Source organism: Vigna angularis, chromosome 10, assembly GCF_016808095.1.
Source record: "Vigna angularis cultivar LongXiaoDou No.4 chromosome 10, ASM1680809v1, whole genome shotgun sequence".
Classification (NCBI taxonomy): domain Eukaryota; kingdom Viridiplantae; phylum Streptophyta; class Magnoliopsida; order Fabales; family Fabaceae; genus Vigna; species Vigna angularis.
In genome coordinates, this window is record NC_068979.1 from 21,571,812 (window position 1) to 21,589,925 (window position 18,114).

At 39.7% G+C, this 18,114-nt stretch overlaps 3 protein-coding genes across 3 annotated transcripts; 1 reads left to right on the forward strand and 2 right to left on the reverse strand.

The window, feature by feature from the left end:
• Positions 1–2,626: 2,626 nt before the first annotated feature.
• On the reverse strand, positions 2,627–7,576 carry LOC128194234 (protein Iojap-related, mitochondrial-like). Its single transcript, XM_052869313.1, has 4 exons — positions 7,275–7,576; positions 7,063–7,150; positions 3,466–3,563; positions 2,627–2,872 (listed from the first exon to the last, which is right to left on the reverse strand). The coding sequence occupies exons 1-4, from the start codon at positions 7,557–7,559 to the stop codon at positions 2,801–2,803; spliced, it is 543 nt and encodes a 180-aa protein (XP_052725273.1). The 5' UTR covers positions 7,560–7,576; the 3' UTR covers positions 2,627–2,800.
• Positions 7,577–8,505: 929 nt separating this feature from the next.
• Positions 8,506–11,135, forward strand: LOC128194331 (uncharacterized). The gene is made up of 10 exons (XM_052869721.1): positions 8,506–8,812; positions 8,897–9,022; positions 9,105–9,745; positions 9,819–9,900; positions 9,975–10,064; positions 10,154–10,276; positions 10,355–10,483; positions 10,575–10,678; positions 10,763–10,853; positions 10,926–11,135. The coding sequence occupies exons 1-10, from the start codon at positions 8,531–8,533 to the stop codon at positions 11,025–11,027; spliced, it is 1,770 nt and encodes a 589-aa protein (XP_052725681.1). The 5' UTR covers positions 8,506–8,530; the 3' UTR covers positions 11,028–11,135.
• A 3,073-nt stretch (positions 11,136–14,208) lies between these two features.
• On the reverse strand, positions 14,209–16,042 carry LOC128194201 (uncharacterized). Its single transcript, XM_052869108.1, has 4 exons — positions 15,830–16,042; positions 15,038–15,667; positions 14,832–14,954; positions 14,209–14,746 (listed from the first exon to the last, which is right to left on the reverse strand). Exons 1-4 carry the CDS (start codon positions 15,863–15,865, stop codon positions 14,555–14,557), a joined length of 981 nt encoding a protein of 326 aa, XP_052725068.1. The 5' UTR covers positions 15,866–16,042; the 3' UTR covers positions 14,209–14,554.
• Between the last annotated feature and the right edge of the window lie 2,072 nt (positions 16,043–18,114).

An 18,114-nucleotide genomic window follows, 5' to 3' on the forward strand; every position in this document is an offset into this window, starting at 1 on the left:
AACATTCACTTTTTCAAAACTACAAACAATATCGCCTTGCAGAACTACGTGATCCTTGATTCTCCATCAAAAGTGGAGATACGTAGGAGCAAGGCCAGTCCTTGTCAGGCTCACTCTCCCAAAAATCCAAATCATTTTCCAAACAATTTTCCAAACAAATTTTCTCAAACAGTTTTCAAATGAACTACGGAACCCTGATTTCTCATTCTGCATGAGAATACGTAGGAGCAAGGTCAATCCTTGTCGGGCCCAAAAAGCTAAAAAATATTGTTTGTTTTCTTTAGCGTTTTATTTTAAGGGGAAGTTAAATACTTTGAAAACCACATCCACATTCGCACATTTAGTTAAAGGTACTGCCTTAGGGCAGGCGTTGTAGGGTGCTAATACCTTCCCTACACGTAACCGACTCCCGAACCAAGAATCTGGTTCAATTTGACCATGCCTTATCATTTTATGGTTTTTCCGTAGTTTTCCAGAATAAACTATGGTGGCGACTCCAAAATCTCTTTTCAATATTTATTCTCTTTTTTCGGATCGTCGTCCCGTCGCGATTCCGGTTGCGACAATCTTATACCGAACGCTTGCTCTAATTGGTGCTCGGTCTCACACTGAGCGTTCGTCCTAATGGTGCTCGGTTCTGAACTGAGCGTTCGTCCTTTAGGGTTCTCGGTTTTATGCTGAGCGCTCGTTCTAATTGGTGTTCGGTCTTATACCGAACGTTCGTTCAAATTGGTGTTCGGTCTTATACCGAACGTTCGTTCTAATTGGTGTTCGGTCTTATACCGAACGTTTTTTCTAAAGGGTGTTCGGTTTTATACTGAATGCTCGTTCTAAATAGGGGCTCGGTCTTAGATTGAGCGCTCGCTCAAAATGGTGCTCGGTCATATACTGAGCGTTCGTACTCCGATTCTTAACGAGCGTCCTTTTGGTCCAGTCAGCATGGTTCGTCCTCGTTTTCTTGGTGAGGGCAAGACGATCGGTTTTTGATGGTCATCCTATTAATGATGAAAACGGTTGTGGAATGATGAAAAATAAATGATGAATGTTATTTGAGATGAAAAGAATATTATGGATTTGAACGAGCGTTCCGGGTTGGAACGACTCCTGATTGAGAGTTTGAGAATTTGTAAAGTATGACTGTGGGAAGTTAATGCTGGGTGTTCGATCCTGATGTTCCGTGAGTACTCATCCTCAAGTAGATGGGGTACGTCATGCGTGGGAACGGCAGGAGATCCTCGTCCTTAGGGGTACTTTGGACGGAACGGATTAACCTCGGGTTGCAGCTGATGAGGATGCCAGTTACCACACCACTCGGGTGCGCGAACGCCTGTGACTACGCAGAATTCATACAGTCCGAACGTTCAGTCGAGTGTTGAGTTTTATGTAGTACGTACGTTGAATTGTGTTCATGTGTGATGAATTGTTTACATGAATTTGTATGTTGATGCATGAGTTAAATTACATAAGCTTACCCTGCGTTTTTCCTTGTGTTGTCTCGTTTTGTACATCCGTCCTGTCGTTGCAATGATCATCCGTGTGGATGTGAGCAGAGGGAGACGAGCGTTTGGAAGAAGCACTGGACGAAGCCAACTTAGTTGAAGTTGAAGTGAAGAATGAGCAGTGAGAATGAGACGCTCGGCTAGTAGTGGAGTTGTTGAATTGAGTGGTCGTTTGACCACCTCCTTCTTTCATTTTGGTTAAGACCGTTCGGTATTTGTCCCGTGTAAACCGTTCAGTCAGGTTTTTATTTTACGTTCGACCTTAATTTGTAACCCTTATTGTATGGACGTGCGACTTTGCGCGTTCGTTCTTTATTATTCTAAGACTATACTCAAGGACGTTCGTCCTTGAGCGTTCGTTCGTTCGGTTTTGTTTTTAGTTGGAAAACTGTTTTGAATTATTATTAAAAGTGATTTTCTAATTATATGGTTTATGACTGTATTTTTGGGATGTCACACTATCTCATAAGAGTTGAAATAATACATTATTTCATTGATTAATTTATATGTATTGTTAAAAATACCCTGCAAATACAATAAGTAAAAAATATATATATTATTATTTTAAATTTATTACGAATGCAAGTACAGTTAAACTTACAACTGTAAATTCTAATTTTAAAATGTAAAAAATTAAAAATTCTAAAAGAATTTAGAAAATATTACCAAATTTTGCGCCATCAAAGTTGTTAATATACATTAAAAAGAGTATTTAAGAAATAGAATTTCTTGACATTTTTATTTAAAATTAACTTCTAATTATTAGCTGAAATTTTTTCAAAATAATTTACTTCGTCAGAAAAAGAATTCAGAAGTTAGAACCATTTCTAAAGATAATTATCTGACTGTTAAAAAAAGTTAAAGTTGATTTTTATATTGAAAAATATACTTTCCTCCGTTTTCATCACTCTAAGTTGAAAATATTTCATTTTTTTAGCCATTTTCCAACTCAAGTAATTTTTGTCACCTAGGAGAATGAGATGTATGTTTAATATATATATTTTCTGTTTGTAAACAGGTTTTTTAATTCACATATTTATGTAGGTGATGTAAAAGTCCAGCTCCGGTAACGATTCATGACTCACCAAAAGTAAAAGTGGAGTACATGATGATGGAGACCTTCAATGTTACCTCTTTTCTATCTTTACCATTGCAGCTAGACAACCATAGCAAAATTTGTATTTAAAACAACTAAAATAACATATCAGAAAACCGTGATATGTATACAAACTTCTAAATTGTCTAGATCAGATGCAGTCAGAAGCTACAGTTTTAAAAGGTTGTTTACATTGAGACACCAATTAAGTATTCTTTTGTGTTGGTTTCTTCGAATTGTTTTTTCGACGAACCTTCACCAAAGCTTTCTGTAAATCCTACAATCAGTGAAAAGAAAAATGATCATTCGAATCATTCATCCTACAGTATTTATCTCAAGAATACATATTCATCATCATAATAAAAATAATAAAGACATATGTCTATGTAATTGCTCAAGCCTAGTTGAACCAAGCCATATACACTAACATAAGCCTAATCAGATAACTCGCGCGAGCCCCCAAAACCCATCAAATGCATGCTCTAAAACCTCCACCAAGAATAACTTAAAGTACCATTTTGAACTACTCTTGACACAAACTGGTACAGGAATTGGCCTCAATCACAACGCCTAATCCATAGGAAGATTTGGTGTGGCAATACCATCATAGTATAAATCCAAGTAGTGAATGAATGTTAAGGTGGCAGGCACAGAAGTAAGAAATGGTGAATTCCACTTAATGGTTTTCAAATTGAGTTTTATTTGGTGCGCTATTATCTACACTATTAACCAATAAAAAATTTGGTAGGTATGACAGTGTAAATATAAGCTATAAATCAAAAAATGATTAAATAGTAAACCTGTAACAAACCCAAACTATATCTAACTATCTTACAACTTAAAACGAATATAAGCTAGCCTCGTACTTACCCCATCAGGTTCATTTTGAATTGTCCCTCGGGTCCAAAGACCCTCCAAATTGTAGTAAGCTCTGGCCTTTTCATCAAGTGCATGAACTATCACTTTACCTAAACATAAAAAAAAATGAACCAAAAAGGGAAAGCAAGGCATGTTAGAACTATAAATCCAATAATTGAAAGTTTTCATAACATAAAAAGCAATGTTCACTGATCTAGCAAATCATACATCACCAAAAATAATAGACTGATAGAAGGAAAGTGACAGAGAAAGGACCTATTAAACCCTAAAGACTAACAAAGTAATTTTTTCCCCGAAGCCTTGTCAAGCCACCGCATGCGCTAAGCAATGAAAAGTTAACATGAAAGAATCACTAAATTGCAACACCTCCCGAAATAGATAAAAAGAATTAAACCACAATGTTAGATTAGTTGTAACAGACAAAATTCAGTTAATTCTTCAATAGAAGAGTCATGCATGTTGAGGGGCAGGCTCACCCACACTTTGGCCAATGGGCTGCAGGTTATAATGCCCCATGCAGATTGACGGGCTTAAATGTCCAGCCTACCCACACCTTTTTACAGCACCCGTCTTACCTTGTTATCCCTAATCACCCAAGAATGGTAATTCGCTGGCTCCATTCACCAGTGAAGAAACTGGAATAAGTGCAAGAAAGAAAATCAGAGGTTGTAGAGTGTAGAAACTGATACCATGCTGAGACTAAACTCATTATCTTGTTTGATTTAATGAATATCACGCAAAGCAACATACGCTAAGACAATAATGTTGCGGAACCAACAAGTTAATTTAACAACTTTCTAGTACTAAGGAACTAGTAATTTGTCACACAGGTAGATCAATTAGCTAGGATAGAGTATAAGTCTCCACTTAAACTGCACCAGTAGCTCTCTGATGTGAGTTTCAACCAGTATTTGCATATTGGTTTACTAATTTATAACATCACACAACATCTATCGTGTGGATGGAATAGACCTCTCTAAAAAAGAAGACCCCATTAAAGATAGAAAACTAGTTCTTCGTAAATATTAATTATTGGAAAGGCATGTGAATACCTAACATTCCTAAAAGAACAGAACATTTAGCAAATGCAGTCTGTTAACTGAGAATAATATACTCACTTAAGGTATGTGCTGCATAATCTCTTATTATTAACAAAACATAAGTTGGCTTATAAAGCCAAAATACAGATAACTGACCGAAAAAGAAGGACTGAAAGGACTGTATCCACCCACGATTTTTCATCCTAAAATTACGTGAATGGTTAACTGATCTAGATTTAATCTGCATATCCTAGAAAATAGGATTGCACAACTTATTTTAACAAACTGGAAACAGACTAACATAAAATAAATATCTCCTAAACCAACCAACATTCCCTCCCTTAAACTATATGCTATGACATCTAGTTTAATTTTGAAATTTCAATCATGCCAAGCATACTACGAAGCTTTAAGAATTGATCCAGTTTCAGAGGCTTGGTCATAATGTCTGCAATTTGAATCTGTGATTTGCAATAGCTCATCCTGACAACTCCATCCTTCACCAAATCTCTCAAAAAATGAAACCTTATATCAATGTGTTTGCTTTTCCCATGAAACACTGGATTCTTGGATAATTGTATGGTTGAATTGTTATCACACAGAATTAACGTACTGTTCTGCTCGTTAAGGCCAAGCTTCTCCAATATCCTTTTAATCCAAACACATTGACAAGCACAAGAGGCAGCTGCTATATACTCAGCCTCAGTAGTAGACAATGTTACTATAGGTTGTTTCTTAGAGGACCATGAAACTGCTCCAAAGCCAAGTAAAAACACAGATCCAGAAGTGCTTCTACGATCATCCAAGTCTCCAGCAAAGTCACTGTCAGAATAAGCCACAACATTTGTGCTGCCACCCTTCTTGTAAAAAATGCCCAGTTCAGTGGTACCTTTTAAGTACCTTAATATGCGTTTTGCTGCCACCCAATGTGATTCAGTTGGACAAGACATGAATCTGCTAATTAAACTTACTCCATACATAATATCTGGACGAGTAGTCAAGTACATTAGACTGCCAACTACTTGCTTAAACATGGTTGGATCAATTTTAGTCCCTGCAACATCCTTTGACAGTTTTGTACCTGGGACAATAGGATTCTTTACTGCATTGCTATTCTCCATGCCAAACCTTGCTAGTATCTCATGAGTATATTTTCTTTGACAAATAAAAATTCCATTTGAATTTTGCACAACCTCTATTCCAAGAAAATACCTCATTCTTCCTAAATCAGACATGTCAAACTCTGACATCATTGACTTTTTAAATTCATCACATATGCCCCAATCATTTCCAGTATATATCAAATCATCAACATAAAGGCTTACAATTAAAATTTTACCTCCCTCTTTTGATTTTGTAAAAAAAATATGTTCACAGTAGCACCTTTCAAAGCCTTTACGAGAAAAATAATTCTCTATCTTACTGTACCATGCTCTTGGGGCCTGTTTAAGGCCATACAATGCCTTTCTTAATTTGTAAACTTTGTCTTCTTCCCCTTTCTTGACAAAACCAATAGGTTGTTGCACATAAATATCTTCCTTGAGTTCACCATGAAGGAAGGCACTTTTCACATCTAATTGAAAAACTGGCCAACTATAATGAGCTGCTAATGCAAGTATGATGCGAATAGTGTCAAGCCGAGCAACCGGGGCAAACACCTCTGTGTAATCAACTCCAAATTCCAATACTGTTTGGAACGTAGTAAATTTTCCATCAACTTTGCCCAATGATCATAGTGACCAGCAAATTTTGGGATTGCAGGTTGCACATACTTATCATTCTCTGCCATTCTGTTTTCACACTCTTTTTGAAATAAATTTGTTGTTTCTTTCCACTCACTCACCACTGTTTCTCTCACTCTCAAGGAGATTTAGGATCAGGCCCCTATATAGGAGCTCTGATACCAATTGTTAACTGAGAATAATATACTCACTTAAGGTATGTGCTGCATAATCTCTTATTATTAACAAAACATAAGTTGGCTTATAAAGCCAAAATACAGAGATGACTAACCGAAAAAGAAGGACCGAAAGCACTGTATCCACCCACGATTTTTCATCCTAAAATTACGTGAATGGTTAACTGATATAGATTTAATCTGCATATCCTAGAAAATAGGATTGCACAACTTATTTTAACAAACTGGAAACAGACTACCATAAAATAAATATCTCCTAAACCAACCAACACAGTCAAGATGCTAACCAACCAACACAGTCAAGATGCTAATTCATGACATTGTATCTGTTATCAGCCATTATCGCTACTGCAATTTTCTTTAGTTGGAGTTCTGTTTGGACAAATTTCTTCAAAATACTTTAGGTGAGAAAAATTAAAAAAGAGAAGGTAAGTTAGATTAGCTCATTGCACAAAGTAAAAGATAAAAAAAAAACAAAAACAAAAAGTTATATAAGAACAATTCTACAAATTTGGGTATGTATAAATTAATTTTAACTGAAAAAAACTAGAAGATTGTCCAAACGACCCCTAATGGATTTTCTAAACTCAACAAAATGAACACAAAAATGATTACAAAAGCACGAGATACCAGAGTCAATGACTATCCACTTTCCTCCCTCTTCCCCTTCTACACTCGGTAGCATCATTCGTTCAGCTCCTCTCTGTTTCTGTTTGGCCTGGTTAATTACACAAATATACATAAGTCGGAAGAAAAACAAAAATGAAAACCACTTTTGAGTTTCAATCGAAAATCAATGCAAATATAGCGATAAAAAGGACGAAGGAAGGAGGGTGTGGTGCCTTGTAAATTAGGGCTTGGGCTATGTTCTTGACGTGCCAGGTGGACCTGCCAGTGGCGAGAACCATGAAATCGGCCCAATCGCAGTGCTTGGGAACCGATATCACCTTAACGTCGTCAGCTTTGATATCCATCAGAACCTTCTCGATCTCCGGCAGATCCAGAAGGCAATTACGGCCGTCAATGGCGGACAAAGAACAGAACCCTACCTTCTTCTTCCATGGTTGATGAAGAAGAAGGGCCTCTGCATATCGCAAACACGTTCTAGTTCGAAGAAGCCCCCACATTCCAGTTCCACGCTCAAATCAAAGGAAAATGTTATTCCAACAACGCTTTTTTAACACAGTTTTGACACCGGCACGTGGCAGCTTCCAATTGGCTCAGTAATTTGAAAATGGAACAGAGAAGGGCTTACGGTCATAGGGGTATTTTGGGCTTTCCAAATTAAATTTTAACAAAATTTGGGTTTCGCGGTTTAGGGTGCCAAAGACGTTCGTTCAAGCCTTCTTTCTTCTCGTTCGTTCAAGCCTTCCTTCTTCTCGTTCGTTCAAGCCTTCTCTGTCGTCCGTCTTCTCTCTCGGTGTGTCGTCCGTCTTCGAAGCTTCTCTTGCCGTGTTCGAAGCTTCCATCCTCGGTTTCGTTCTCTCCTCCTTCTTCAAAACGTGCATTGAAACCCTTACATTTTGGTGTAAGTAAAAATGGGCGAGCCCTGACATTGTGTTTTACTCTGTGTTTTTGGTTTTCATTAAGTTGAATGATATAACTGAGTGTGGAATGTTGTCTTCTTAGGGCCGTTGCAATGGAAGGGAAAAAAGCAAGTGTAAGAAAAAAATTAAATTTTTTGTTTATATATTATTTAATTATCTTACGGATTGTTGTTAGTAATAAATTTTTATGATTTTTTTTGTAGTGGCGACTTCTTATCTCGATGGATTCATCGATCATTATTGAAATGAATCGTTTACTCCGACAGTGTCATGTGGATCGGATTAGGATGACACCATTTATGTGGTGTGTGAATATTAATAACCCTGTGGAGGTGAATTTAAAATTATTGAAGGTTATGGTTAGCAGGTGGGTTGGAAATGATAACAGTTTTAGAGTTAGTCAAAAGTTGGTGCCCTTTAGAGTTGTTGATGTGTTGATGAGCTTAGGTTTAGAAATAGGTGGTTTAGAGATTCCCTTTGATGAAGTAGTTGGTGGATTGGTTGGTGAAATGTTCAAATCAAAAACCATCAGTTTGAAGGACTTGACAGACATGTTTAGTGTCATTGTTGATGATAAAAACATTGAAGTCGATGTAGTGTGTAGGTTATATATATTAGTTTGTTTGGTTGTTTTCTATTTCCCTAGGAAATCAAGGCATGTTTGTAACATGCCTTTTGGAGTGTTAGATGACTTAGACCGTTTGTGTCTATATGATTGGTGCACCGGTGTACATAAACACATTGTAGAGAATTTAAATAAATGTAAGAAGAAAATTATGGGAGCAGGTATCCCCCAGTCAGTCACTCTCAGTGGCAATGTGGCAGTGTTGCAGGTAATATGATATGTAGTTCACTATTTTGATGTAGTGCAGAACATTGTGAATTATGTTTGATGAAATAATTTTATGATATTTTAGGCTTGGGCGGTTGAGAGACTTTCTTTGCATGGTCATCCTTCGCACCGGTTTTTCCCGCGCATAATGAGATGGTTCCCGTTTAAATCAAGGACCGAAAAAATTGAAAATATTTTTATGACCGGAGATGTAAGTGTTTTGTTTTTCGTTATTTTGTATGTTAAAATGGATTGTGTATTTTGTCTGAATTTGTTGTGTGCTATTGGTGCAGTTAAATATGGAGTGGTATATACGAAATGAAGATCGTCATAGGCCGGAAATCCGTGCAGCTTTCAACATGGATGACGGAGGAATGAGTGAAGGATCCAAGGTTGAAATTGACGATGATGAAGACGAAAGCTCTGATGACGGGGCATGGGAAGCAGGTGCGGAGGAGAGATTGAGGAAAAATAACGAACATATCAGAGCATTGAATGCCAAGATTGGAGTTCTGACTAGGGAGCTATTTGAAATTTATCAAACTCCAATCTTTCATGAAGAAGATACATGTGCCACTGATGAAGAGGTTGGGGGTGGAGTTGGAGGTGAGGAGAATGCTGAAGTTGGGGGAGAAGAAGAAGGTGATGGACATGGAGTTGGAGGTGAGGAGAATGCTGAAGTTGGGGGAGAAGAAGAAGGTGATGGAAATGAAGTTGATGACCCCCTAGGTGCACATGCTGAAGTAAGAGGGGATGATGAAACTGTTCGTAACATTAATTTTATTGAAATAGAAGATGATGGTGATGAAGGAGAACCGGAGGTCGTGCCATTGGCTATACCCCCATTGCGGAGTTTTGTTGGTGATCCAAGCACTAGTGTGGATGTAAACCAATTGTATACAGCAGTCAGCATCAGAGAGATGAACGTACACAGGTATGTGGTATGAATTGTAGTTGTGGTTGAGGAATATGTATTGTTTGTGATTGACTAATATTTGTATGTTTAGGGTTGTAAGCGAGATAATTGGCCAAAGCTTGAGCACTACTTCAATTTACACTTTGGCCCCAATGAAATACGTTGATAACATGGTTAGTATTGTCACATTTGGTTGTGTTTCATGTTATAGTTTATTTTAGTAATGTGAAAATTTTTTATTGTGTAGGTGGTGTTCTTTGCTTGTATGGTCTTTATGTACTTTGAGAAAAGGTTGTGCGGTGTTGTTAAGAGGTTTCATTTTAGTCCGTTATACTCGGTAAATAAAATTTGATATTGTATCATATTTATGATTGAAGAAAGTATTTTTGATCGATTTTTTATTGATGAATTTGAAATTGTCCACAGCACCATATTCTTACAGATTATAGGAAACGTCCACAGAATCGCCATGTATTCACGCTTCATAACTATAACACTTATTTGCGTTCCGATCATTTTGGACTTGAAGAATTACCCACGGCGGACTTTGTGAGTAACCTTGAATTTGCAAATCTTGTCGACTTTTGGTTGTAAATGTGTTACTGAAATTGTTTATATTTTTTGTAGTTGTTTCTGCCATTTGTCCACGATGATCATTGGTGGTGTTATTCAGTGAAATTGAGGTCAATGGAGATTTTTGTGATTGATTCATTGGGGAAGGGGATCAGAGACCGCAAAAGGATAGACACAACCGTTGTAAGATTCGACATCTTTCATTGTTGATTACCGTGTGATTATGACATAACCCTGCATTGTTTAAGTATTTATTGTTTTTGTTAACTGGTAGGCTGAAAATATGGCACGGTTTTTTTGCATCCTGATGAATATACCGGAAGGTAGTATTGGTCCTTTGACAGTTAAACAAGCAAATATCCCATCCCAACCAAACTTGTAAGTTTCTTCAACTGTACTGCCGGATTATATTGTAATGTATATGGGCAAAAGTAATCTGATGTTGTGGGTATATTATTTCAGACATGATTGTGGAGTAATAATGTTGAAAGCAATGGAAATCTGGGATGGAGATGAAAAATACAACGGGAAAAGCATGCCTGAATATACAACTGTAAGTTGGAACTGTGTGTTTGATAATATTCTTGTATGTCCTGGTTTCTAATGTGGAAATTGTTGGTTTCAGGAGGAGCTGCTTGGGATTAGAAAGAAATATGTGTGTGACTGGATCCTGGACAATGACAACATTAGCAGAATGGAAGCCCTACATCTATACGGCATTGTCTAGGATTGCTAAGAAATTATCAAATTTTGACATGTATAAGATGTTCAAATATGTACCTAATGTTATTTGACAATTTTGACATGTATAAGATGTTCAAATATGTACCTAATGTTATTTGACAATGTACACTTGTGTTTGTAATAAGAATAGTGGTTGGATTTCGAAATGAATTGTTTTTACTTTGCGTTTGTGTTTGTTATAATGACAAAATTAGTGATTGAAAAATGAACGCAGCATTATAATAAAGATTTGAAAAGTACGAGACCATTTTCACTAAAATTAATGGTAATTAATGCGAAGGATTTGATCAATTTCTGAGTGGGGAGATGGGTGTTGGTGATTGATGTGAACGCAAGAAGCGTGGAGTGACCCGTGATGAGTAGGGGGACGAAGTAGTGCAAGGAATGAGTGAGACTGCAGAAAAAAAGGCTCTGGTAATCGTTTACAGCACCCATGTAAACGTTTACCCGAGAGAAATTGCCAATTTGTACAGAAAGTCCAACACAGTTACTCACTCAGATGAACACAGGTCACCATTGCACAAAAAAGTGACTTTTAGGCACTTCTGCACCTGTCTGAGGCTGGTGCAGGTGTTGCAGTGGTGGGAGAGGGTGGGTGGTGATGTGATGTGAGTCCAAGGAGGGTGGGGAGACCCCTCATGAGTTGGAGGAGCAAGCTTTGCAAGGAATGAGTGAGACTGCTGAAAAAAGGGGCTGGTAATCGTTTACAGAACCCCTGTAAACGATTACCCGAGAGATATTGCCAATTTGTATAGAAAGTCCAACACAGGTACTCAGTCAGATAAACACAGGTCACCATTGGACAAAAAAGTGACTTTTAGGCTAATCTGCACCTGTCTGAGGCTTGTGCAGGTGTTCCAGTGGTGGGAGAGGGTGGATGGCTTGTACAGAAAGTTCCAACTGGAGTAAGTGGTATTGACTTGCATGCACCAGTATCGTATCTTAGTTGGCCAGCATCACTGATGATGTTATTTGTCATGGAAGAACTGAATCCAAATTTTGTACCCAAACAATTAAAATCTTTTTCCATCCACCCTCTCCCACCACTGGAACACCTGCACAAGCCTCAGACAGGTGCAGATTACCATAAAAGTCACTTTTTTGTCCAATGGTGACCTGTGTTCATCGGACTGAGTACCTGTGTTGGACTTTCTGTACAAATTGGCAATTTCTCTCGGGTAATCTTTTACAGGGGTCCTGTAAACGTTTACCAGCCCCTTTTTTCAGCAGTCTCACTCATTCCTTGCAAAGCTTGCTCCTCCAACTCATGAGGGGTCTCCCCACCCTCCTTGGACTCACATCACATAACCACCCACCCTCTCCCACCACTGGAACACCTGCACAAGCCTCAGACAGGTGCAGATTACCATAAAAGTCACTTTTTTGTCCAATGGTGACCTGTGTTCACCTGACTGAGTACCTGTGTTGGACTTTCTGTACAAATTGGTAATTTCTCTCGGGTCATCGTTTACAGGGGTGCTGTAAACGATTACCACTCCCTTTTTTCACCACTCTCAGTCATTCCTTGCACAGCTTGCTCCCCCAACTCATGAGGGGTCACCCCACCTTCCTTGGACTCACATCACATCACCACCCACCGTCTCCCACCATTGGAACACCTGCACCAGCCTCAGACAGGTGCAGATTAGCCTAAAAGTCACTTTTTTGTCCAATGGTGACCTGTGTTCATCGGACTGAGTACCTGTGTTGGCCTTTCGGTACAAATCGGCAATTTCTCTCGGGTAATCGTTTACAGGGGTGCTGTAAACGATTACCAGAGCCTTTTTTCAGCAGTCTCACTCATTCCTTGCACAGGTTGCTCCTCCAACTCATGAGGGGTCTCCCCACCCTCCTTGGACTCACATCACATCACCACCCACCCTCTCCCACCACTGCAACACCTGCACCAGTCTCAGACAGGTGCAGAAGTGCCTAAAAGTCACTTTTTTGTCCAATGGTGACCTGTGTTTATCTGACTGAGTACCTGTGTTGGACTTTCTCTACAAATTGGCAATTTCTCTCGGGTAATCGTTTACAGGGGTGCTGTAAACGATTACCAGAGCCTTTTTTCAGCAGTCTCACTCATTCCTTGCACAGGTTGCTCCTCCAACTCATGAGGGGTCTCCCCACCCTCCTTGGACTCACATCACATCACCAACCACCCTCTCCCACCACTGAAACACCTGCACCAGCCTCAGACAGGTCCAGAAGTGCCTAAAAGTCACTTTTTTGTCCAATGGTGACCTGTGTTCACCTGACCGAGTACCTGTCTTGGACTTTCGGTACAAATCCGCAATTTCTCTCGGGTAATCGTTTACAGAAACCCTGTAAACGATTACCAGAGCCTTTTTTCAGCAGTCTCACTCATTCCTTGCACAGGTTGCTCCTCCAACTCATGAGGGGTCTCCCCACCCTCCTTGGACTCACATCACATCACCACCCACCCTCTCCCACCACTGCAACACCTGCACCAGCCTCAGACAGGTCCAGAAGTGCCTAAAAGTCACTTTTATGTTCAATGGTGACCTGTGTTCACCGGACTGAGTACCTGTGTTGGCGTTTCGATACAAATCGGCAATTTCTCTCGGGTAATCGTTTACAGAAACCGTGTAAACGATTACCAGAGCCTTTTTTCAGCAGTCTCACTCATTCCTTGCACAAGTTGCTCCTCCAACTCATGAGGGGTCTCCCCACCCTCCTTGGACTCACATCACATCACCACCCACCCTCTCCCACCACTGCAACACCTGCACCAGCCTCAGACAGGTCCAGAAGTGCCTAAAAGTCACTTTTTTGTCCAATGGTGACCTGTGTTTATCTGACTGAGTACCTGTGTTGGACTTTCTGTACACATTGGCAATTTCTCTCGGGTAATCCTTTACAGGGTTGCTGTAAACGATTACCAGCCCCTTTTTTCAGCACTCTCACTCATTCCTTGCACAGCTTGCTCCCCCAACTCATGAGGGGTCACCCCACACTCCTTGGACTCACATCACATCACATGTTACTCAAAATGACCACTCAAACACCAACATGTCACAAACAAGCCTGCAACTTAGGAGTCAAAAAAAATTACGACATTCTGAAATCGACAAACCCACAACTCATAATAACAATGGTATTGAATAGATAAAATATGAGACCAATTCAAACCAAAACTCAAATTTTATTTCATTGAACCAAATCGGAAACATTGAACATTCTTTTCTTAATCTATTTACAATGATTACAATTTTCATTACTTTCCAAATAACATTTTCAATCAACTAAATACACAAATCACTCATTTTTTATTCTAAGCACTACGGTCCCGGTGTATGGAGTCCTAAGTGCTCTTCCCTTGTAACGCCTTCGTGATCCAACCCTAACATACGTCTTCAAAGGTTGTTCATTTCCGTCAATGTCAGTAGGGGATACAAAACCAGTGTTCACAGATGGTTCTGTACGAGGCACACTTTGTCCAACGTCATCTTTATTTTGCCTTCTTGCCTTCTCTTCAGCCAATTGTGCCTACAAAGTTGCAACCCTCCTTTTAAGTTCTTCAATTAGAAATTCTTGTTCCTCTAAGGCACGCATAAAAGTTTCTCTGCGAGCTCTTTTTTGTTTCTTCTTTCCTCTTGGTTTAGCATCCTTTCTTTTAGGTGTTGGTCTGTATTCCTCCTTATCCTTCGTTGAAGGACCACCATAAACATCGTCAACAACCTGAAATTTAACAACACATTACAGATTACACAACTTTGGTCAATATATGAAAACATAACAAAACTTTCGATAACAAACAACTTACCAAACCTGTCTCCATACACCGTTTAACGAACTTGTCTCCAACACTTATATTCATCCAATGCAATATTCGTGGAAATTTATCAATAGGACCTTTTGGTGGAACAAACAGCTCAAAAAACCATACCTAAGACAAATAAATCATCTTAACTTGTAACAAACTTAATTCAAATAACAATTTAAGTAAGTACATCAAATACTATTAATTACCTGCAGCATGTACACACAACCGTTGACGTAAACGTTTGAAATACCTTTGCCTTTCTTCAAGCCTTTTGAAGCTTTGCACAAACTATGTAACAGAAAACGATAAACTAGACTACCCCAACAATAACTACCCAAAGCACTTAAGTTGTCAACAACATTAAACATTACGGGAAACACTTTCCCACTACGTTTTGGAAATAAAATCTCACTTATCCCTACCAGGAGGTAAAGGCTACAAAAATGAGAACAAGGAATCTTCTTCTTTTGTTTTCGCATTAGAATTTTGTATATTGAATTCAATTCCTTTGTTCCTTTGCCTATGTATTTCACACATTCACTATTGCCCAGCTCTTCCTTTAAGTTAATGTTTGCACCATCTGTACTCAGTCCCAACCCTAAATAAATATCATTTTCATTTATATTCAAAACTTTATTCCCAACTATAAAACCACTACTACAGTCGTCCCACTTACCCAATAACTCACTCAGTATATTTCTACCTACTTTAACATTGACATTGACATCTAAAAACCAAGCAAATGGAGTTGTCGCAATCAATGATCGATGCTCCTTTGTTAAGCGTTCGTTCAAAGTACATATATACTTTGTCGAAAAAGAGTGACGAACACTCAACTGCATAAACCAAAATCAAATCATCAAAACAACGAAACCCAATAACCCAAGCACCACAACACAACGATACGAACCCCAAACATTAACCCAAATCAAATAACCATGCTACGAGATGCCCAAACCGAATAACCAAGCTACGACAAGGAATGGAAAACCACTTACCTTAGTCGTCGGACAATCGTCACCGGAACTTGCCATTACGCACGATAACAGGAGACCAAACTGGCCGGAGACAACAGGATGCAAATGGAACGAAGCGAGACGAAACGCGACCTTCCACCTCTCAAGAGAACGGACCTTCGTTTGCAATGGAACAGAGAAAGGGAAAGGCAATGGAACAGAGAAAGGGAAAGGGGTATTTTAGGATTTTCACTCAAAATAAGGGTTACGGTCATAGGTTTTAAAAAAAAAAAAAATTTAAACGAACCAATGAGGTGGCGACACGTGGCGTTGTCAAAATAGTGTTAAAAATGCGTTGTTGGAATCGCGATATTAAAAATCCGTCCTCCGTGGTCGGTCGTCCAAATTAAGACGAATTGAACGTTCGTCCACTAGACAAATTGAACGTTCGTCCACGTTGATTTGAACGCTCTTTTTCTTTAGCCTGACGAGCGTTCGCTCATGAGTTCGCTCATTGCGTTCGTCCAAATTATTCTGAACGTTCGTCCTAACAGTATATGACCTAATATAGGTGGGTTTCTGAGCGTTCGTTCATATATAGTGGATTAACGAGCGTTGGTGATAAGGATTTGAGTAGAGAGCGTCTGTGTGCGCCTGTGAACGTTCGTTCATTCAAGGTAAGGGAAGCTTATTGATTTAATTCATGTTGTATGCTTCGTTTGAACGTTCGTTAATTACTGTATGAATATAATGCATGATGTTGCTGTGATTTGAGTTGTATGAACGTTCGTTGTTTACTGAGTGAAAATGATATGTGACCGTGTGGATGTGAGCAGAGGGAGATGAGCGTTTGGAAGATGCGTTGAATGAAGAGAACCTGGTTGATGTCGAAGTGAAGATCGAGCAGTGAGACGCTCTGCTATTAGTTGTTGGCATGAGTGGTCGTTCGACCTTCTCACTCGTTTTCTGTTAGGTTTGACCGTTCAGTATTTGTACCGTGTAAACCGTTCGTCCTTTGCACTGTTTGACCGTTCGGCATTTCGGTTCTTTTAGGACGTTCGTCCTCATCTTCAACCGTTCGGTCATCCTCAAACGTTCACTTTTCGACCGTTCGGCCATTTGTTCATTTTGGACGTTCGTCCTCGCCCTCAACTGTTCAACCTCTCATGTTTACCGTTCGGTCATTGTGTTTATTAAGCGTTCGGTTATTTTGTGTAATAAGTGTTCGGTCTTTAAATTGAATGCTCGGTCTCCATGATATTTGTCTTCAGCGTTCGGTTATGAGCGTTCGGTCATGTTTATTCTTAGTGAACGTTCGGTCTTGAGAAAGTGTTCGTCCTCCATGCGCGTTCGGTTTATATTGTCTTATGAGCATTCGGTCATCACTTGAACGCTCGGTTTCTCTTTTGAACGTTCGGTCTCCTCCAGCGTTCGTATTTCCTGCGTTTGGTTTTGAACGCTCGTCCTCGTTATTCTACCGCTCGTCCTCGCTATCCTGGCGTTCGTCCAAATCACACCTGGCCTTTCTACCGCTCGTCCTGACCCTCACTTCCATCCTTCTGCCGCTCGTCCTCCTTTGCCCGCTTCGCCCCCCCCTCTCGTATTGTTGTTCCCTTTGTCTTGGGCCCAGTAATTATTCCCACTATTCCCCACCGTAACAGCTTCCACCATCCACTTCTAACTTCTCCCACTTCCACAACTCCCCACCATCACCAACCTCCCACTAAGTGCTCCACTCACCACCACCAACAGCTTCCACCATCCCACTACAAACTTCCACTACTGTTTCCCACTCATCACCACCAACAGCTTCCACCATCCCACTACAAACTTCCACTACTGTTTCCCACTCATCACCACCAACAGCTTCCACCATTCCCACTTGATTCCCACCAAAAATCTCCACTTTCAACACATACCTAGAAAACCTGCCGACGGTAATCTCTGCCAATTTTTTTTGGAAGTACCCTAATCAGCCATCATCTGGGAGAGCCGAGAGTTACCATGGCCTAAGTTTCGAACTCCTCTCTACCCCTCATACTGCTCACCCGTAACGGCAGTAAACACCTTTCTTCCTCCATTTTTATCACCTCCAAAAACCCATCATCATTCATCCTCTGCTGCAACGTCCACACCACCACCACCACCCACTGCACCTATCATCCCACGGGGAGCCCCTTCATCTTCTCCATTTTCATCTCCAACAACAAAACCACCTCCAGCATCATTATTCCCATCTCTGAGACCCTTGATCATTCACCACACCTGGGAACGCCACCAAACCAGACTAAGGGCCAGTTTTTCATCACTTCTGAGATGGATCCCCA